Below are 22974 nucleotides of genomic sequence, written 5' to 3' on the forward strand. Positions count from 1 at the left end.
TCTAGATGACGGAGAGCGAGTTCTAGAGAAAATCTAGAGTGATTTCGGGATACAGAGGAGATGAAGGTGAGGCAGGATACATGGCTAACGCAGTTACTGCAAACCATCTATCCAAAGCCCGAGACACAGTCTTATTAAAGCACTCCACCACAAACTTACCTTCTTTAGGTAGAGACCCATGCCATCCTCACATCAACTAACTTCCCATTTCCCTTTCCCCAAAGTAGGAAGCCAACATTTCCCATCTGTTCGTCTAAGGAGTGAACTGCCCACAAAACTTCAAGAGCTCCCATTAGTTTACAATTCTCAGACCGTTATCACCTCACTTTACATGAAGCAAAGAAGAGCAAAGCAGAGGTTCCCAAATAATTGCTAGTCCGTCAAACAGACCCAAGTCTACCGAAGTGGTAACCTTACCCCTGTGAATGAATACTGATCCCGTTAATGAGGACTGAAATCATGTGAATGCCAGCCAGCAGTGGGGGCAGCACCACCTCCAGTCCCCAAGTTGTCTGAGTGAGGACCTGAGCAGACGTGTCCTGCACGCGGACTTGTACATCCAGATTGGTGTAGTTCACCAGCAGAGTCATCCCAAGGAAGAGGATCTCACCTCCTGCGTCAAGAAGAATATATTTACTTCGGGACCTGTGGCCTCAACCACTTCGTCTTTTATGATTAAACAAGGTCAGCCCTACACAGAAGTCTCTAAGAATTTTAATAGCTACCCATTTTTCTCGCGGGATTACTAACAATTCTTTAAACAGAGGTACAGCCTAAAACCTCAAGGGCATCAAGAATGTGAACTTGTTGAGACAATTTTTATTCCTGGAAAGGCAATTTTTATTCCTTATAACTTTCATTCCTGGAAAGGCAAATTAAGTAGTTAGGAGGGTTAATTGCCTTCCTAACCCGCAAAAGGTGTCCTGTGTCCTTTTCTCCAGCCTCCACTTTTGTGCTGATAAAAGCAAAAATTCTACACCTCTGGGATGCACAGTTCATCATCTACCATGCATGTTTGTGCCATCGCCCCGTATGATCCTGCCACTAAGCAAGTCCTAGCTTGCTTTATGTTCCTGTGATAAAATGCTGACCAAAACCAATGGGGGCAGGAAAGGGATTCTTGGGCTTATGGGTTACAAAGCATCACCAAGAGGAGCCAAGGCAGGAGCTCAGGACAGGAACCTGGAGCGGGAACTGCAGCAGCGACCATAAAACACTTTGTTTATTTGCTCTCCCTGGCTTGGTCCTTTCCTCTATGGCCTCGGCCCACCCTAGAGATGCCACCATCCACGACTGGCTGAGCCATCATATATCAATCATCTATCAAGAAAATGCCTCACAGGAATCTAGAGAGGTGGCTGGGTGGTTAGTAGCACTTGCTGCTCTTGCAGAGGACCTGGGTTTGGTTTTCAGTATATATGGATGTTTATAACTATCCATAACTCCAGTTCCAGGAAATCTGATACCCTCTCCTGACCTTCATAGGCACCAGGGACACAAGTGGTGCCCATACGTTCACACAGACAAAATATTCAGCCATATGAAATAAAATAAATAAATCTCAATAAAAATATGAAAGAAAATGTAATGCCTCGCACACATGTCCAATCTGATCTGGGCAAATCTTCATCTGAAACTCCATATTGTGGGTGATTTTAGGTTTGCACCAATTACACAGATGAAGCTAATTATGGTCCACTGTGCCGGTGAAATACAACTAGCATTTTAAAGTTGAAGAAACCTCAGTCATCAAGGTGTCCTAACTAAGTAGTCCCTGCACTCCTCTCTCTGCTTTGTATTCCCATGGCCTTTGCTACAATCAGCAACTCCACTAAAAATAAGAGGTGCATATCATGAACACCTTACCTCAGCTCTTTCTAACTGAAACGTGTACTAAGTCCTTGAAAGGGTGCTGTGGAACACAAAAATGCTTACATAGATCTCATTCTCAAAGAATCCTCAAAAGTAGTAAATGCGCTGACAAAATTGTGTCAGTAGGGGTAGGCGAGATGGCTCAGAGGGTAAAGCCATCGCCAGCAAACCAGATTCCCTGGGTGTGTGATCCTGGGATCCATGGTAAAAGAAGATAACTGATTTCTATAAGTTTTCCTCTGAACTTCACATTAACAAACCACACACACACACACACACACACACACACACACACACATATTCATTCCTATTCAACTTTTACTGACTACAAAAACCACATTTGTGCTCCTAAACTCAGATTTCCCCTTGCCCTCTCTCCTTGTGACTCTCTTTTTTATTATTATTATTTTTTTTCCATCTTGGCTTCATAACCATCAACATCACCTCCAGGGATGGAGCAACCCAACCTAAAAAAGGCTCTCCCACTGTGCTGCCTCACTATGCTGCCACACTGTGTGCAACCCAGCTTATAAGAGGTTCTCCCACTGTGTTGCCACACTGTAAGGATGTCTTTAATCTGCCCACAGGCTGGTATAAAAACAAGCATACACTCTGAAATAATATCTTGCATGGTATATGCCAGTATCACAAACTCCGGGGCTTGGTATTACCAACTGCCACTTTCAAGATGCAATATGTTTGTTATTACTATCAGAGGTAGGACCTTTTTTAAAAATCACTGATACATGATTGTAACATGAGCTTCCCACACCCTTTTCTGTACCATTTGGGAATTTTAAACACTTTGGTCACGTGAGGTAGAAAATTCTTCTGCATGATCTGAGCTGAATAATATTAGAAGTTAAAGGGCATGTCACTCTATCTGTGTACTCTTGGGCTTTGGAAAATGAAGACAGTGCCAGAAAAACTGAGCTCAAGCTTTTTCACTAAGAAACATTCTCGTCTCTTTATAATAAACCATAAACTCTGTCATCTGGCATTCAATTAACCAGGAAGAACTGTGGCCAACTACTACTATACCTAGTCTATATAGGAAGAAATCATTATAATTCTATTCCATCATATTATCTGAGTCTCAAGTAAAGGTTAAACTCTTTTGGTGTGTAATACTCTTGAAATTCTTTTTGTACACAGTAAGTCTCAACAAACAAGACTCCTTGGTTTCTCAGAATACCTGTTCTATAACTCTAATAAATTGCCACAATAGAACTGACTGCCAACACCTATGTTAAACTGTAAGTGGCTGAGTGCCTGGAATCTGCAGACAGTTGGTGTTTAAATCCCAGCTGTGTTACTAGCTAAAGGTGCCGTTTTAGGTTACTTCACTCTACTCCTTAGTTTTCTTGTCTGTAAACTAAAGCCATAAGCTAGTGCTACAGATTGAAGTCTATTATGTATCTACACAATTAGCATCTATACAGGTGACAGTACAAATTAGCTGCTCAATAAATATTTATTGAATACTAATTCAACATTCACATCATTTTTATGAGTAAATAGACCCATCTTCACAGAGGAAAAATCAAATATAAGATTAATTTTTGGCAGGTAAGCTGAAAAAGATCTTTCATCTATAATGCAATAAGCTGAATCCAGTATGCATGCCTATAATCCTAACATTGAAAAGAGTGATAGGATTATAGTTCAAGGTCACTATCAAATACTGTCAGGCTGGCAGGACTAAATAGGGAGACCAAATAAATAAATAAAATGGTAAATGAAAACCCACAGTCTATTAATTAGTTTTTAATAGGATCAAAATTCTAAAGAGAAGAAGGGCTTGAAGTAACATGTATCTTACCAGCTAGGTTGCTTCTGTTTCTGCTCAAAGACACAATCACTGGATTTAAAGAGGAGACGTAAGTAAATGCCCTGGGAAGAACTGTGGAGTAGTCCCCACTGATCACTGTCACGTTCACAGTATATCCATCGTTCCCCTGAAAATCAGTTTTAGAATTCAAATCTCAACTGGATTTGAGGGTAAAGGCGAACTCCAATGAGAATCAGTCAAAAAACATTGCTGGTCATGGGATCCATTTTCTGCAGAGAGGCAAGAACTGAGAGAAAGGCAGTATCAAGCAGTATTGAATGTGCCCTGCAAGGGAAGTAAGAGTGATCTGCACTTAACACACTAGTTGCTTCTGGGCAGGAACGTGCTTTCAGGCTGTCGATACTTAGCTAAACTATCCCTCATGTGAGAGAGTAGTTTGTGTGTAAGCATAAGCCTATATGCAGAGGGGTGTATATATCATAGATGTGTAGGTGCACATATGTGTAGAGGTACATATACAAACGTGTATATGTCCACATGGACGCCAGAGATCAGCTGTCATTCCTCATGAGCTATCCACTTTCTTTCTTAAGGCAGGTTCTCCCACTGGGACCTGGGACTTCCTGTTAAGATCCTGGCTGACCAGATAGCCCCAAGGATCTGCCTGTCTCCACCTCCCAGCTCTGGCATATGCCAGCATGCCAGTCTTCTAATATGACCTGCAGGGATCAAAATTAAGTCCTCCTCCTTGCAACCTGAGCACTTTAACAACTGGGCAACCTCTTCAGTCCCAGGGATCTGCTTTTGCAGAAGAAAACAGTAGGGAGTAACTAGAAAAGTGTCTGGCAGGCACCAAGCACTCTAGGAATTTTTTTTTAATGTTCCATAAGTATGCCGGAAAAGAAAATCACTGAAGTATGCAATAAAGAAGAAAGATGACATAATGATGAGGGATGTCCTTTGGTTTGCTGTGAATATATGTTTCTCTTATTGGTTGATGAGTAAATGCTGACTGGCCATTAGCCAGGCAGGAAGTATAGGCAGGGCTACCTGACTAGGAGAATTATGGGAAGAAAAATGGAGAGAGAGAGAGAGAGAGAGGCCAGAGACACCATGTAGCCGCCAAAGGAGTAACATGCTGCAGAATTACAGATAAGCCACAGCTTCATGGCAATACATAGTTTAATAGAAATGGGCTAATAATTAAGAGAGATCTAGCCAATAAGAAGTCTGAGCCATCAGCCAAACTGTTTATAATTAATACAAGTGTCTCTGTTTTTATTAGGGACTAAGGGGCTGCAGGACCATATGGAATAGAAACTCTGTCATCAACGAAATATATGTCTTGCTATTTTTGCTTATTCTGTAGCAAATGTGTGAATATTCATTAAAAACACCGAGTTGGATGCCTGAGTTACCTTATTTTTGTAAGGAATTAACCAAAATTAATTACAACCACAGGCTCGGCATTTTTTTTTTTTAATAGCAAAACAAGCAATAGGAAAAAAAAGTCCATTGTTATGATGAGAAATTCAGATTAGTTACTTTAGTTCTGAGAAGGGATGTGTTAAGAGCCATAGAGGACAGCAAAGTGGCTCCTTACCCTGGATGGGACTTTGCATTGAATTTGTTGTGAATTTCTGCTAATGACATCAATGTCACATGGCTGAGTTCCAAACAACACCAGGTTGGCACCTTCCAAACTGGAGCCTCGGATGGTAACCCACAGTCCTCCTGGAATAAAAGCAGACCTTCACTTATACACAGCCATGTAGGCAGATCAAAGTTAATTACAGTAGACATTAAAATGAAACCGAAATAGGAAACTCTTAAGTCAAAATGCAAAGCGATGCTCAAACAGTAGGAGAAGAATGAACGAGCAGGTTTCCCCACCGGCCTGGTCCCACAGCCACACCAGCCCCAAATAACACACAGAGATGCTGTGTTATATATAAGTCTGTTGGCCTGTTATTAGTTTCTTATCAGCTAGCTCTATCTTAAATATTAACCCATTTCTATTAATTCAAGTGTTTCCACATGGTCTCATCTTACCAGAGAGAGGGCCTGGACCTCTGTTCTCTTCATCTTACATTATGACTCTCCCCACTACTACTGCACACATCCTCCTTGTCTCCTAGTCCCGCCTATCTTGCTTCCTTATTGGTCAACAGTGCTTTATTCATTAACCAATAAGAGAAACATATACAGAATGGCATCTCCCATCACTCATCCTCTTTTTCCTTCAAGAGCAGCCTTTCCAAATTAGAGATCTGATACCACACAGACCAGTTTCTACTCATCATTACAGTACACAGTGTCTAATGCCTGCCTCTACTATCAGGAATTCTCCGTAGGCTACTGACAGTGACTGCAAGAATTCACCATGTCCTCACTATAGGCAAAAGGAGCAATGCCTCCTGACATCACAACACACTTTCCTAGTCTAGTTGATGATAAACAAAAGCTCACTTATTTGTTTTTTCCTCTTTTGGTGGTAAATGCTTGTTTCATTATCTTTGCTTTGATATACAGCCTTCCTATACTGTTTCTGCTAGTCTTGAATTTGTGGGCTCAAATGGTCACCTTGCCTCAGTCTTCCATATAGATGGAACTATAGACATACACTATCATGTAAAGCAGGAGACATGATCAGTACATGATAGCAACTCAGTAAGGATACATCTATAAATAAACTTGACAAGAAAACATTGAGAAACTGCCCTCCCCCCACCCTGTGTCCCACTGGGGCCTGCTGCTCCACTGCTCTGGTTGAACACCAGGCCAGAGTGGGGGTCCAACAACCCCTTCACCTCTGGAGAACTTCCTGGATCTGCTCTGAGCACACTAGACCTGCCTACCCACCTGGACCACCCGGAGTCCCCGCTTGCCTGATCTTTGACCCCATTGCTAGGCCTCTGATAGAGAGGAGACACTTTGTAGAGAGCTTGAACCATCCAGAGTTATAGAAATCAAACTCCTGACCCACCTACACCCACCGGGAGAGTAGAAGAGAGAGAGAGAGACTCCACCTGCACCAACCGGAAGAAGCGATGGAAAGACAGCAATACAATAAAACACTCAACAATAGAAAGACAAGCATGAAACCACCAGAATCTAGAGACTCTACACCAACTAGACCTGAACACACAAAAGCAGATGAAGCAGAAGAGAATGACTTAAAAAAAATAACTTCATAAAAACGATAGAGGCCCTCAAAGACAATATGCTAGACAGGGCCACCAGTCAGAAACTTAACAAAGAAACAAAATAACTAACAGAAGTTATGTCCCAATTGAGTTTAACAGACATCTATAGAACATTCTATCCACACACAAAAGAATATACCTTCTTCTCAGCTCCACATGGAACCTTCTCTAAAATCGACCACATACTAGGCAACATAACAAACCTCAACAGATACAAAACACTTGGAATAGTCCCCTGTATCTTACCAAATCAGCATGCTTTAAAGTTGGAATTCAAGAACAACACAAATTGCAGAAACCCTACAAACTCATGGAAACTGAACAGTATGCAATTGCATCATACCTGGGTCAAAGAAGAAATAAAGAAATTAAAGACTTCCTAGAATTCAACAAGAATGAAGACACAACACACCTGAACTTAGTGCTATGAGGAAAGTTAATTGCACTAAGTGCCCATATGAAGAAAACAGAGGATACTCACATTAGAGGATTAACAGCACAACTGAAAGCCTTAGAAGTAAAAGAAGCAAATTCACCCCAGAGGAGTAGACACCAGGAAATAATCAAGTCGAGGGCTGAAATCAATAAAGTAGAAACCAGGAAAACAATACAAAAATCAATGTAACAAAGAGTTGGTTTTTCAAGGAAATCAACAAGATAGACAAACCTTTATCCAAACTAACCAAAAAAGCAGAAAGAGAACATGCAAATTAACAAAATCAGAAATGAAAAGGGGGATTGAACCCAGGGCAAAAAACATGCTGGACAAGAACGTTATCCCCAGCTCCAAATAAACAAACAAAAAAGAAAGAAAGAAAGAAAGAAAGAAAGAAAGAAAGAAAGAAAGAAAGAAAGAGAAAGAAAACATTGAGAAAAATTATAAAATGCTGCTGAAGACCTTAATAGATGGATTAGGTTAAAACTGAAAAAATTAGTTAAGTGGGTAAAAAGAATAAGTATCATAATTTCTCTGAATTAAACAAACAAAATAGGTATGTTCCCAATAAAAACATGGTGGAATTTTTTATAAAGTCGACAGGATGATTGTAAAGTTCAGTGAAAAGTGAATAACGAGAATATAATAATTCATAAATAAGAGTAAAGAGGTGTTCTGAACACACCAAAAAAAAAAACTTTTTTAAAATTGAATAAAATAAACACATGACAATGGCACGTGCTCAGACAGAGGTGGCATAAAACATAAATATATTGAAATTTTTTAAGTTCTTAAAATCTATAATAAAGAACAATAATCAATTTTGGAAAGAAAGACTAAGATGAACAAACTTCCCAGAAAGGGAACTATAATACCTCTTAAGCCATGGAAATTCAATACCTCTTAAAGTAAATATGACTTAAAACTACACTAAAATATTTTCATCTATAAGATGTTAAATATTTAAAAAGTTACAAAAATATATTAGTAAGGTATAGACAAAAGATATGCATACCTACATGTTAAGATAATATACGAACTTTAAATAGAATACTTCTTATACTTACTTATCAGTATTATATTTTAATTACAATTTGTCACACACACCATTATGCCACCCAAGAACATAGCCTGTTTTTAATATACTCTATCCCAAGCATTAAATGATTGCTAACCCTATATCTCATCTGTTACAAAACCCAATTCAAAATAAATGAAGACATTAATGTAAAACCTAACACTGTGAAACTACTAAAGAAAACATTTCAAAATACAAGCATTTAACAACAATTAATGGAAAAAGAGCCCATGAATTTGAAAGAGTTAAGAAGAGTATATGAGAAGTTTTGAAGGGAGGAAAGATATGATTATAGTATAATCTCAAAATAAAGGAAATGACAAAAATATACATAAGCACAGCAATGGCTTTCCAAATATCATTCCAAAAGCTTAGGAAACCATCGCAAGAGTAGGAAAAGGATTGCATCCAATTAAAAATCTCTATAGCCAAAAGGAAAACTAAACAGACAGGATACAAAATGGGATAAAAAGTGATAAAGGAATAATAATCAGAATATATAAAGAACCCAAAATTATGATCACAAAAAAAGACAAGTAATGCAAATGGTAAATGGATTCATGAGCCAACAGACACTTTTCAAATAAAGAAAAATAAATTATTGATATGAAAAATACAGTCAACATCTTTGACTATGAGAGGCAAATCAAAAGTACAAAGAGCCTCTCCAGCCACAGCAATGTCCTTGGTGTTTCAGAGAAAGCCAAGCTGATTCTAAGTCAATATACCATGATACTTGCCTGCCTCATGTTCTCTTCATAAGATCTCCCTCATGTCCTTCAGGTCATTCTGGCCTCTATTCTCCAGTACCATTTATGTCATCCCTTATTAGTAGCCTAACCCAACAATGTCCTTCCCTCTTCGTGCCCTCCCCTTATTATTTTTGTTCTGCATCCTTAACACTACCTACCCAAGGGCATACTTCTATTTTTATTTACCATATCACAGCATTGAGTTTCTGATGCATAATGAGCTAAATAAATTCTCATTATAATGATTTTGTCAGTGGTAGTTATAAAAACTTATAGGGGTGGTAAGACTGTATCATTCCCATTTGAAAGTATGTGCTTCAAAGGATACACTGCCTAAGAAGAAAACTCTGTCTTAGCCCAAAAGTGAATTAACATTCTGTATGAAAAGCCAAGATTCCCCTCAAAAGTTTCTTTTGGGGATACTTGAGGATAAATGGTGACTTCAAGTATTACAGACCTCATTTTTATATTTATTCATTCTGTGCTCTGCTCTTATTTAAATTTCTTTTTGACAGGCCTTGCCTGATTCTCTTTAAATCCCCCAAAGCAGGGATTCACACACAAAACTATTCATAGAGACATTGGGGCTTCTGTTAAAAATACAGATTGACTCAGGAGATCCAGAAGTCTGCAATTCAAACAAGCCCCCAAATGATATAGATGCTACTTGCCCAGGGCCATATTTGAAGTACTAAGGTCAACATGGTGTTATGTAGAGGGTACAATGAGCATTGTTGGACACTATATAAGTGACAGGGACAGAGATGGGTTTACTGGGAAAATCTAAATGTAATAACAAACACAGCAACTCCAAGAGCCTTTCCCAGATCCCACCAGTGTTAGTAAAAGTTACTTCATATGCATCTGAAATTATCCCTTCTCAGAATTTAACACCTTTTGCTAAAATGTGGGAGGAGAGTGGATGATTCTTCCAGTGTCTTCACTGTTTATGGATGCCATGTATTCTGACAGGGTTGTTCATAACATTCCAATTCTCCTGGGATTGAATTTTTACACTGGGAGTTCTTCATTCCAGTTTTAAAATTCTGAGAGCACCGTCAGTCCCAGACAAACTGAGCTGTGGGTTACCTACCTGTACAAATCACTCTATGTAGTGCAAGTAACTGACTGAGTCACCTGCTTACCTGAAAGACATCTGCCATCTAGCACTGTGCCTGAGCTGGGAAAGTAACTCTGTAAGATCAAACCTCTAATAAATCTAATACACCCTAAACTCAAGCCAATAATTCACGGGGTAATGAAGAATATTGTCTTTCACTCTGAGAAAATCATGTCTCCTTGCTCCATGCCGACAACACCAAAAAGAGTTTGCTATTCTGAGTGGACATGAGAAGGGGTGGACCTGCTGGTTCACTCACTTATGACCAAACAGAATCGGAATCAAACTTGTCCTTTGAACAATGCCTCTGCCTAGAGCACAGCACTTTAAACTGTTCTGAGAGACAGGCTTCTGGCCCACGGAATCACCAATGACAAAACTCCAAATTATTAAGGAAAAGGAATTGTGTATTTTATTCCACAAAGTTAATGCATTAGCAAACATGAGCCTGGGTATTTCTAAAACTGTCATAATCCAGGTGGAGTTATTCTAAAGTAATAGAATTCTCCAGAAAGTAACAAGATTTACAAAGATCTCTACTTTCTCATGGGCCTAAGGTCCAATTAGATATTGACAAGACTCAACTATTTTCTGGATTTGAACTATGCAAACAGTAGTTGGCTTTGCATAGTAGCCAAGTTGCCAAGAGTATTAGAGAGGGTTCTGACATAAAAACTACATAAAAAGTTCCTAGGGGGCGGGCATACATGCCAAGTGCTGTTACTTTTAAAGGAACACTGCTATCTGTTGATGTATTTACTCTGGAAGAAAACTATGTGAGCTACAAATGAGGCCTCCTCAGGCCCTTCAAAAGGCCAGGCAGCTAGCTGAGCACAGAGAACCTGTGGGCACTTACACCAAGCACTCTGATTTGGACTTTAGCTCCACCCACATCCCTGTGGAGCCTCAGGCAAGCCACCTTGAACTAGCACTGTCTCATCTAGCATCTTGGAGTTTTTTCAGGTGAATGATGCTCCAAGTGACTCCATGGTCTGATTATGTCACATCACTGGCCAAATTCTAGCCTTAATGTGCCATGTGAGTCCATATCGGAGCTTAAAGGCATTCTTTATTTCAAGAAATGTCTAGGAAACAAAAATCCCAACATATATGGAATATATCATGCTACGGGCCTAGATTTGTGCATATGAACAAGAACTCTCGCTTCAGAAAGCAGGTAACGTGGTGGAGCCCTACCCACATTACCTATCTCTGCAGCTGTAGCAGGCACCACAGCATCCAGCCTGGGTTCCACATGCAGGAAGAGGCCTCCTCCACTGGTGTTAATAGCAAGACCCGAAGGGCTCACCAGCATCAAAATCTGATACACTCCAACCGGTAGCAGGTCCATCTCACAGAGCACGCTTGTTTCATTTGAGAACATAACTTCACAACTTGTTTTGTTCACTGTAACCTGTAAGGACTTGGACTCTCTAGGGAAACCAGTTCCAGTAAAATAAACCAATAGGTTCACATCACAGCCTAAAAGGGTGGGGGGGGGGGTAAGAAATTCAGGCTTCAGATCAATGCTGACACTCCATTTAAGAGATCTCACTCTAACAGCTTCTTTCAGCTTCTCCCAAAACTGAAGGAGAGAGACTACTGATCTGCATTTGTTATTCAGGTATACAGCTCCACCTTCAGCTTTCTCAAACTAGCAATGAAATGCTATCGCTTCATAAAAATTCATCAGTCAATAATAATAAAAAGGAAGCTCAAAATAAAGAGCTAATAATAAACCCCACACACATGTTTAAATAAGAAACGATTTTCCCTTAATGGTCCAAGATGCACCTTCCAGTACATCCATATCTACTGAAGATGCTGATGCTGCTACCACTACATGGCGTCTAATAAAATCACTGAGTCTAAGAGTCACATCGCAAGCATACCAAGGGAATACCACACATAATCCACACTGGGAGTTGACTCTTGCAGGTACTGGAAAGAGCAGGAGCCTGAACAGTGGGCGGGTACGTCATTCACTTGTATAGTCACCTGGGGGAGGGAGGGAGGAGAGTTAAAGGCAAATGTATGGGCTTCATCAACACGGGTGAGTCATAAAGCATTTGTGCACATTTCCTAAATTAAAATGTCTCTATGATTCATATAGCCTCATTTCCTTTTTGTTTTTTTAATTTTCTCAGTGAAAGTTCTTACACAAAAATGAATGGTTCAAAACATATTAAATTTTCTCAAAGTGGTGGAAATGCTGAGATCCATTTGTGCAAATAAATATGGTTAATATATGGCTTTCTGAAATAGAGTCCTTTCTGTGATTGACAGTCTAACCTTCAGCTCCTGGGCCTTGTGGCTCTTCTAGACACCTATATTGCATATGACCAAATATGATAAATTGGTTTTTAAGCTTGTCCTCTCTGTCATCTGGAAGTAAATTTCATAAACTTGGAATACACAAGGAGTTTTTTTTTTTTTTTTTTTTTTTTACTAGACCCACACACTTTTTTGAAAACTAACCCTGCTACACGCACACTGGTATAAGCTATTAGGCAATATCGTTTTGTCTTCACTGCAGACCAAAGTGTATTTACATATTTGGTTTGAAGTTGTTCTTGTCTTTGATGGTAAGCTCAGACTCCACACCTCTCCTTTTCAGTGGGACGAAACGAATGCTAACTCAATTTTAATGCTAAGTCAAACAATGTTTGTAATGGGGAAGGTAAAAGATATGACTTGATGGATTCTGTAGGATTTTTAAAATGGGCTAGATGCACACCCCCATGGTATAACAGTCTGTAAGAGGAAAAGCATACTCAAATGGCATTGGAGACAAAGAGCCCTTCGGCTTTATTTGTAATGATTTGTTTTCAAAAAATGAAAATAATGATAATGAGGACCAACAAGATGGCTCAGTGGATAAAGGCACTTGCCACCCAATCCTGACGACCTGCGTTCAATCCCTGGGATCCATGTAAAATGAAAGGAAAAAACCAACTCCACAAAGTTGTCCTCTGGCCTCCAAATACACAAGTCATATGCGCTCCCACCCCACCCAACACACACAACAACAACAATAATAATAAGTAGTAAACTTAAAAAAATAATACATTTAACCATTCTCAGTTGCGATACTTAGTAATTGGTTATATATCTTTTAGTTATATGGGTCCTCTATCTTTTGTACCATAATAGTAACATTAATATTTATAAAGAACATTTATAATATTTATAAAGAAAGCAGTTACATTTTCATAGTACTTTAGAAATGCTGTGGAAGCAACCCAAATGGGAAAAAAATGAACCACAGAAGTTGAAGGAGTTGGTTTTTCACTGCAAACATGTGAAGAGCTTGAAATAGGCTTGAAGCTGGTGGCCCAACCCTCTCACCTGAGTTTGCTGGTTGGCAGTAGCCAACATGTCTCCAAAGATGGGCCCAAGGAAAACTCCACCGTCATATACCACACGAGCAGTGACAGCAGGATTCACCCCAGTGAGATTTTGATCTGAGACCTGAGATAGTTATATTTCTGAGACATTCTGTCACTGGAAAGAAATCTCATCTTGATGAAAACACATGAGTTTTTATTCCACATTCTGCTTGCATAAGCTCATAGCCTGAACGGATAAAGAATTTTAGTCTAGAAAACTAACTGTTAAAATAAATAAATAAAGGTTAATTTAAGATGCAGAAAATACAGGAATATGTATTTGTGAGAGGAGTTGTCAAAGGAAACATACACATAATTGTCATGGTAGGTCTTCATATACTTTGATTCTGTATGCTTCTCTGTTTTATTAGTTTGTAATCTGAATTATTAAGATGAAGCATAAGAAGCTAGTGCTTTGATCAGAGCAAACATTGTCATTCTCCTTCCATCTCACTCCAGGATTTTACTTGATGGACTACTTATCTCATAGTACCATAAAGCTTGGATAAAATTTCATCTTGGGCTTCATTTTATAATAAGCAAATGCTAGATGATCATTCGATTATTTTTAAAACGTTAAATATGCAAGAGCATCTGCTTTTGTCATTAGCCAACGACAGCAAATCCTTTTCTAAATTCCCTTCTGCCATGCCATCTGCCTCATGATGATCCAAGCCCATCACATCTGTTTAAGTTATCCAATAACAGATGCCGGAAAGCTATGTGGTGGACACTGACCAGCAGCTCCTATCCCTACACTGAGTTAGGACAAGAAGCTCTGGGTTTAATGAGATGAGATGCAAGAAGTAAAACTCATGTTGAAACCTTCTGAAGAAGGATATGAAACCTCATTGCTAGATTATATCACCAAAACCAATAATCCATTTTCATTCATTCATATAATTCTGTAGTTCTCTAGGATACCAAGTCTCTACCACACACACACACAAATAGGTTGGCTATACCTACACTGATAAAATTGGGCAAATCCCCAATCTGAGTAGTCCAGGAAAGAGTCCACACATGCTCATAGCAGGAGTTCAGCTCCTTTGTCACAGTGAAGCCACTGACATTGAGGTATCCAGATGTGGACTCATCAGCATTGTCTTGCAATAGCTTGTGAAGCTGTCTGGAAGACATGTGCACTGGAACATCTGTGAGGCAAGAATTTGCAGAAAACATGATGACAATGAACACAGATATGGGGGTCAGCATCAAGGAGAAAAAAAATAGCAGGATCACACCAAACTTACAGCAGAGTTTCAGAATATCAAGACACAACACAAGAGAACCTTTACCCTAGTTAAGATCAAGTTTGTCCCCAGAAGTAGATGCCCATTTCTCTTGCATTGAGACACCCCCTTCAGTGTTTATACACATGGCAAACAATGAACATGCTATGTCAGACAAAACCATTTCAACTATCAACTCAACACACACATTCCAGACATCTTTGTAATGGCCGAAAGTCTAATTGAATGTTGGCTTTTCCTTGGAAAATTTTAGCTGGTCCTGTGAACGGAGAAAACTTGGCCTCTTTTCACAGGGAGTAAGGGGAGGCAGCTGACACCCATAAAACTTGGCCAACACAGCTGAGGAATGCCGGCACTTCCCTTTGCTCTCTCTATTAGAATCTCCTCTAAGCCCAAACACCTGCTTTCCTGTTCCGCATCCCCACAGAGAAATAACAAATCTCTGTGCTTCATACTTTACCAAAAGTTTCCATTTCATTAGCTAGTCCCCACAGCACCGTGAGGTGGGCCATTTGGGCACCTTCATGCCTACCTGAGGGAGGAAGAAAATGAACCCTAACGATTATTCAAAAGCTTGCCAAACCAACCAGGCAGGCTTAGATTAAAATTCAAGCTGCTTTTCACCTGCTCAAGAGCCTTCCTCTTGAAAGCCACACTGCCCTGGAGGGTTAATAAAGTGCCACTGTGTTTCCACAAGACTATCATTAAAAGCATTTCTCTACATTTGCTCATAATTGGGGGTCTGTACACATTTCAGAAAGCTGGGCTAAATCTGGCTTTCCTCAGTGGTTCTACTAGCAGCGATGTGACAAACATCCATGTTGTGATCTGATAGCAGAAAGGCACCTCTGCAAACAATCTCTCATTTGTATAAGTGGAGCCTGGTGGTTCATATCATGAAAACAAAGGCACTGTGGCCACCGGCCCATTTATCAGACTCCAATAGCCAAGGTGCCTTCATCTTTTCCTATGTTGTCCCATTATAGTCAAAATGCCCGTGTGCCTCCTACCCAGGAAGATCCTTTCTCAGAAAAAATAGATTTGAGGAGTGTGCATCACCTACCCGTGCAGCTTTCCTGAATGTCTCTGAACCTCCCTCTGAAGCCCCACATTTCTTCCAGTATTTATCAATACGATTATTGAACAATATTGTTATCTCTTCTAATGGTCTGTGCTTGGTCACAAGTATATATTATTAATGCTCTTAAAACACTGCTAATCTCGAAAAAAATAATGGTATCTTGAAATTCGCAGGCAAGTGGATGGCACTTGAAGAAACCATCCTGAATGAGGTAACCCAGTCACAAAAAGAGGAACACAGTATGTACTCACTCATATATGGATTTTAGACCTAGATCAAATGATCACCAGCCTATAATTCACATCACCAGAGGAACCAAGTTGTATTCTAAGAGATTCATATAAAGTCCCTCACAGAACTGGGAAGGGACAAGTCCCCCAGACCTCAGGTATAGTGGGGGAGGACAGCTAATGGAGAGAGAAGTAGGAGAAAATGAGAGGGAGGAGAGGAAGGCATGTGCGACCAGGAGGATTGAGCCTGGTTAGGAATGGAAAATAGGAAAGAGAGAGAGAGACAGAGACAGAGAGAGAGAGAACATAAAAGAGGGAGCCAATATTGGTTTGAAGATAAAGTTGAACACAAAGAAAGGTCGTGGGAACTACAAGACTGCTCCCAACTAACAATCTCAGCTTCCGTGGAAAGGCTATCATAAATGCCCTTCCCGGAGAGTGAGATCAACAACTAACTTCTCCATGGAGTCCTCAACTAATGCCTGTTGAAAACAGGAGCAAACACCCATACATAAACACTGAGTCAAACTAGAACCCAGAAGCAGATGGAGAGGACAAGACCATGCGGTAGAAGTACATAGAGACAGCTTACCTGAACAAGGAGGAGCTAAGGGCCACTAGACTGATAGCTGGGAAGCCAACAGGGGTCTGACTCGGACCCCCCTGAATATGGGTCTCAGCCAGAAGGTCTGAGCAGCCTAAGAGACCTCAGACAGTGGAGCCAGGATGTATCCCTGGTGCACAAAAGGACTTTGCAAACATATCCCCCATGGAGGGATAACTGCCTTATTCTAGAGATAGGAGAGAAGCCCTAGTCCCTACTTCACAGGACCTGTCAGATCTACATGACCCCAACTGGATGGCATTCCCCTACATATTGTATTGTGGTGGGGGGTTGGGAGGGGAGGGTGTTTAGAGTGCATGGGAGAGGGTAGAGAGGGCAAAAGGGAGGGAGTGAGGGAGGGAGGGCTTGGGGGGGAGGGAGGGAGGGAGGGAGAGGGAACTGGGATCGACATGTAAAATAATAATAATAAAAAAAAAAAAACGCTTTGACTCCAAAATTTAAGTTGAAGAACAAGTTACTGGGGAAAAGTATTTCTATTTTTGTTTCCACAGAAAATGAAAATATGTGGATTCCTTCCAGACTAATGTGGTTTGATCACACCAGACCGCCTGAAACAGAGTACAAGCTGATCCTACATTCCAAACAGCTGGACAAAACAGCCCTACAGACTACAGCTAGGATATCTGAATCTTCTTCGAATCCCCCAAGACAGCGCCCCTTACCAGCAGGAAGTAGTTTGGAAAGAACGATGCCCAAATTCCCAAATATTGTGTATAAATGTTTGTTTTCATTTAATTGGACTTTGTTATATAAAATTAAATAAAAAATACTCTATATGCATAAAAAAAAAAAACACTGCTAATCTCAGACTTGGTTGACTACTAAATTTCTCCACAGGACAAGGAGTTAAATGCTTCTACATTGAACTCTGACAGACATGAGTACAATGGGCTTTGGCCTAGGAAATTCCAAAGAGAAGAGGAATTTGTCAGACCTGACTCAGTGATCTCTCACTAGCTCGGGTCGGCTGATTCTGTGGGTTTCTCCATCATGGTCTTGACTCGTTTGTTCATATTATCGCTCCTCCCTCACTTCGATTGTACTCCAGGAGCTTGACCCAATGGTTAGTTGTAGATTTCTGCATCTGCTTCCATCTGTTTCTCGAAGAGGGTTCTAGCTTCTCTGGGGTAGGCTGGGGTATCTTTTGCTTTATGTCTCGTATCCACTTATAAGTGAGTACATACATACTCCATTTGTCTTTCTGGAAGCCCTGCCATTCTAACTGCAGAACTCACAGGCTACTGTCAACCTAACTTATCCCCAGTATGTACATGAAAGCATTGTACACCGATTGCCCTTTACCAGATATCACTGTATCGGAGAGCTGGAGAAAGAAGTGTCCTCCCAAAGGCGGGCTTGTCCCCTGAAGTCTCTGTGCTGTCACCTCAATCAATTCAGATCCTACTTCTGTCCCCTCAGTGGGCACGTAGCTACGGCACATCAAAAGCAAAGTATTAGCCACCACAGCCATTAGGATGTGCAGTGCAGACAAAACCCAGATCTTTACAAAGACTACTTCACTCCCATGAGTCTATGCGTTAAGTCCAAGCTCCCAAATACCAGATACTCTTTTCCCACCACAGCAGGAACAGTGGGGTACAAATAGCAAGCTCTTTGAAAACATACCACTAAGATTGATTCTATGAACACAGGGATCCAGAGCAACAGGCAAGTTTTCTACCCACCTGACACTCGTATTTCTGGGTCTAAAGGGACATGGTTTCCAGCGCTTCGTTGGCATACTCAGAGCCAATGTGCCCTGGTCCATCAGTGTCCACTCAGCGCCCAATGCTGGACCATCTACTCCACCTCCTTAACATCCGATATACACACACAGTGTCAGTACAGTCCCCTGCTTTTGATAAACAAATGATCCTAATAACTGTAGCATGAACTGGGGTGGGAAACTGTCCAGTTACTACCCTGACCTGACTAGTCGTGCCCCCTCACAAACACAAAAGTCCCGTGATGAAATCCTAGTCCCCAGGACATAGCTTTAGGATGCTAGACTTTGGAGACAGTGTCTTGAATGGGATTGGTGTTCACTGAAAGCCGTGCTCCAGACGGACCATCTTCTTTTCCATCACGGTCACAGGTTTCCAGAGGAGCTCAAGGATTCGAGGTAAACTCAGAGAGGAAGGTCACCAGGAACACTGTGAGTGTGACCTGTACTCAGTAAACTCAAACTACCTCTTATTTATTTCATAGTTAATAACTGACAGCCAGCCAATATGGCACTATTTTGCATGTATGTATATGAAATATATGTATACACACACGTGTAAATACAGTACACACACAAGGCAGAGCACTTCGGTTCTGATGATCCTGCTGAGTTTAAGTGAAATTTAAAAGGATAACATACATGTGGTCCCCAACTTCAAAGAGGCTGATTCTTAGTCTCTGTACACTATGGCTAATAAGTCACGACTTAGCCACGCTTGTGGTACTCTAGTGCCATCTGCTGGTGATTTCTCAGAAATGCCTTTTTTTTAATTCCTAAAACTGAAAATTCCAAGACCAATATCCTGGGACTGCAACTAGGGGCAGTAAATGGAAAACAGTGTTTATTCTGAACAACATAACAAACCATCTAAAAACAAATTCAATTAAAAAAAACTGCTCCTCATTGTAGCTCTGGGCTGGCTGAATCAGCACCACTGGACCATTGACAATGCAAATTTTCAGACCCCCCAAACCAGCTCAATCCCAACAATTGGTCTTTATACCAAATCTCCCTCTTGAATCATACTTGAATCATACTTGAATCATACTTGAAATAAGACCATGGCTCTAAATATATGGGGGGGTGGAGTTTTCCCATCGCCATAAAAGCTGCACCCATGTGCACCACAGCCAGTTGTGGATACTGAGACGACCCAGGTAAGAAAACCACTCCTCCTTACCATGCAGTGATGAGAGGGAGTTCTGAGCCACACCCCGCCAACCAGAAGGTGATGCTGTAGACTGGAGGGAATCCCGCCACAGAGACTGACTCCACCAGATTCCCACCTGGGTGGGCTGTTCCAGGATCAGCTTGAGAAACTAGAGACCAGTGATTGACCCAATTAGCAATGAATAACTGTGTGGGTGACAGCTATACCTTCCATCCCACAGCCTCTGGAAACCTTAATGACACACAGACGATCCTCCCTAGGGACACCATGCAGCTGGGGGGTCGCACTAGGTTCTCGTAACTAGAGCTACCTTCATGGTGCAAAGTGATGTGTGTGCAGAAATGTACAAGTTCAAATCCCGGTTTGCCTACTTCCCTTGGATAGCCACTCTGCTAATCAGCATAAGCTCCATGATGCTCAGCTTTTCACTTCTAAAGTGAGGATCACGGCATGTGCGACTGACAGAAATCTCCACGGCAGAGAGTTCAGTAAGACCGCTGACTTCAATAACCACAGAACATTTCAGTATCCTTTGTCTTCCTGCTGGGCAGTGGGTAAGACTCCTCCACAGTTCAGATTACAAAGTGTTCGAGGGCAACGATGGCCTTGTCTTAGTCATTTTTTTTCATGGCCACTTTTATTATTTGTTTTATTTTATTTTTGAAACAGGGTCTCACTATGTAGCCCTGGATATCCTGGAACTCACTATGTAGACCAATAAGTCACTGTGCCATCTTCCTCTCCACAGAGTGCCAAGCAATGAGAGACGGAAGCAGTTAGGGGGAAGTCACGAGAAGAAACAAACTTCACAGACTTAAAAAAGCAGCAAAAGTTGGGAAGCTGGAGGCCCTTAGGGAAACGCCACCAACAGCCTTGGCCGTCATCGGTGCTCACACACGGCCAACCTCAGTGGGACTCATCAGGACGAACACTGCGTCCTAAGGACCAGCGGCCAGCATGGCCAGGTAACAACACTGTCCCCAAGGGAGGTCGGTCACAGGAAAGTTTTGGAATCAGAACAGAACTCTGTGTGGTAGGAGTCTGGGGGGGGGGGCAAAAGAACATGTTGTTCCCCAAAGTATCTGCTGTCTAGCTGCAGAGTAATATGTCGGATCATTAGCCCGTATATAAGAGCAAATAATGTGCATTGCTTCTAGCTCTGTGTGTGAAAGATACTGTAGTTGGAGGAGGAGAGGCCCTGCTGGCATAATATAGTTAATAATCACAATTTTTATGGTTTTTTTTAAGTATTCCTTTGGTAAGGAGACATAAAGGGTAACTTTACATTAATGATTAGTTAATCTTGTCGTTGGCTCTTTATATACCCATTTTACAGATGAGAAGAATGAATCCTCCAATCGAGAACGTAGTAAAGTCGGAGCATAGATGATACAAGCACAAAGAACAAGATAAAATAGTGAGATAAACAGGAGAGAAAGAACGTTGGAGAGACACAGAAGGAAAGGCACACATGGCCAACCCCCTGTGCCTTCAAACCATGGCAGGCCAGTTGAAGAACCACCCTTTCTCTCCTTTTGAAAAGAAGAGCAATCTGTAGTGTGGAGGTTTGAGATAGGCATTTGACAGGCAGGCCCAGAAGAACAGCAGATGTAGCGATCACCTGTTACGTTTGTGTCGGCAAGAATAATTTCATCCAGATAGAGCAGGCCTGCCTCCGGGGCCAGGGAAACGATGTCAATCCGATGAACCAACAGTGGGGTGTTCGTCGCAGAAGACTGGAGATCCTCAGAGCGACGCACACATGTGTCCCAGAGGTTAATGCAAGTGAACTGCCAGCTGCCAAAGCAGAGTGGGAGGGGCCTCTAGGTGAGGCCTTCAGCCTCCTCCTTAAGGCTAGAACCAGACAGTTGCCCCATACCGTGGCCTTGGCCCATTTCAACGTAATTGTGTGTCTTAAATAGATTACGTGCCAGGCACTAATCACCTATGGATCATCCTGGATATTCCTGTATTACTGACTCATTGAAGGTTAAAACAACTTCAAAAGCAATGAGAAATGTCTGGACAGAGGACAGAATCAATGGACCAGGGTGCCTTGATTTTATTACAGAACCACTTGCCAAATGCATTTCAGTGAAGTGTAGAGCCTCGGGACCTCAAATCTCCTCAACTGTCATGTCAAAGAATGTCGTAAAGGTTCTGTCCCTAAGGTGATGCTAGGGTCCTGTCAGGTTCCTTCTGTACTCATAACTATTTCTCATGCCAAACTGCTTTGTCAGGTCGAAAATTTTCAAAGCCCCAAGTCTCTAGGACAGCAATCCACCCCTCGGCAGGCACAAGCCACCCAGGCCTCCCCACCACAGCTACCTCTCAAGATGGGGCTCCATGAGATTCCAGTCGCAAGTGCTATTCTTCGTGGTATTTTGGAAGCCAAATATGAAAGAAACAGTCATCGTCAGGGTCCTGTTTATGTGGCCTCTGTATGCAACGCATAGCTGTGGACACCAAATATGCCCTTCAGTTCAACATTGCCAGAAGCTGCAATTCAGATGCCATGTGACAAGGAGCCCGCCCACCTCTCCAGATCTTGCCCTGTGCTACCCAAGAGTGTAGGTCCTGTCTTCCTTGGGGTTCCAGTCTAGCAGCAAGCACAAAGCCTTACTCCTTATTTCCTCAAGCCAGCCACAGTGTAACACAGTAACTACTTTCTCTAAGACCAAAAGAAAATGGTATTCCATGGTGAGACATGGTTTAGCACTATGCTCAGGAATGAGGATTTTATATTATATCAGGTATAAGATCCCTGCTTTAACCCACACCTCTGTGGGCCTTCCGAGTGACACTTACCCTGCCCTAGCCCTCCTTCTGCTCCAATCCTTAGTGTATTTGAGTACTACACTCAATACAAAGTTGTTTGCCATGAGGACACTCTAGAGGAGGGATTGTCAACCTCGACGGTCCTGCCTTTGAGGGAGCAGGATAACCGTTCAGAGAGGTCTCTTACACAGCATGGGAATTTAACAACATCCCTGGACTCTACTTACTAAATGCCAATAACAATTGTCCCATTATGGCAAGCCAAAAGTATTTCCCTGCATTTCCAGCTCTCCCCTAAAGGGCAAATGTACCCCCCCCCAGGATGACCCTTCAATAGAGAAGAGGTTGAAGATTGGATGGGACCCTGACATGAGCCAGTTAGCCCAACTCCCATTACAGCTCAACTAGGAAGAATGCAAATTACCACAAACTCTGTCATCCCATGAACACTCGCTTTGGTTTCCA

General features: G+C 41.5%; 1 protein-coding gene across 1 annotated transcript in view; it reads right to left on the minus strand.

Moving 5' to 3' along the window:
- Positions 1 to 22974, minus strand: part of Pkhd1 (PKHD1 ciliary IPT domain containing fibrocystin/polyductin) — a 374971-nt gene that overhangs the window by 321556 nt on the left and 30441 nt on the right. The window contains exons 18-28 of the mRNA XM_051204291.1: positions 22060 to 22187; positions 21353 to 21528; positions 19741 to 19879; positions 18137 to 18264; positions 14615 to 14799; positions 13605 to 13727; positions 12149 to 12254; positions 11463 to 11738; positions 5268 to 5398; positions 3695 to 3830; positions 418 to 613 (exon numbers count right to left, since the gene is read on the minus strand). Coding sequence (XP_051060248.1) covers positions 418 to 613; positions 3695 to 3830; positions 5268 to 5398; positions 11463 to 11738; positions 12149 to 12254; positions 13605 to 13727; positions 14615 to 14799; positions 18137 to 18264; positions 19741 to 19879; positions 21353 to 21528; positions 22060 to 22187 — 1724 coding nt within the window. The remainder of the gene's footprint in view (positions 1 to 417; positions 614 to 3694; positions 3831 to 5267; positions 5399 to 11462; positions 11739 to 12148; positions 12255 to 13604; positions 13728 to 14614; positions 14800 to 18136; positions 18265 to 19740; positions 19880 to 21352; positions 21529 to 22059; positions 22188 to 22974) is intronic.

Source organism: Phodopus roborovskii, unplaced genomic scaffold (assembly GCF_943737965.1).
Source record: "Phodopus roborovskii unplaced genomic scaffold, PHOROB, whole genome shotgun sequence".
Classification (NCBI taxonomy): domain Eukaryota; kingdom Metazoa; phylum Chordata; class Mammalia; order Rodentia; family Cricetidae; genus Phodopus; species Phodopus roborovskii.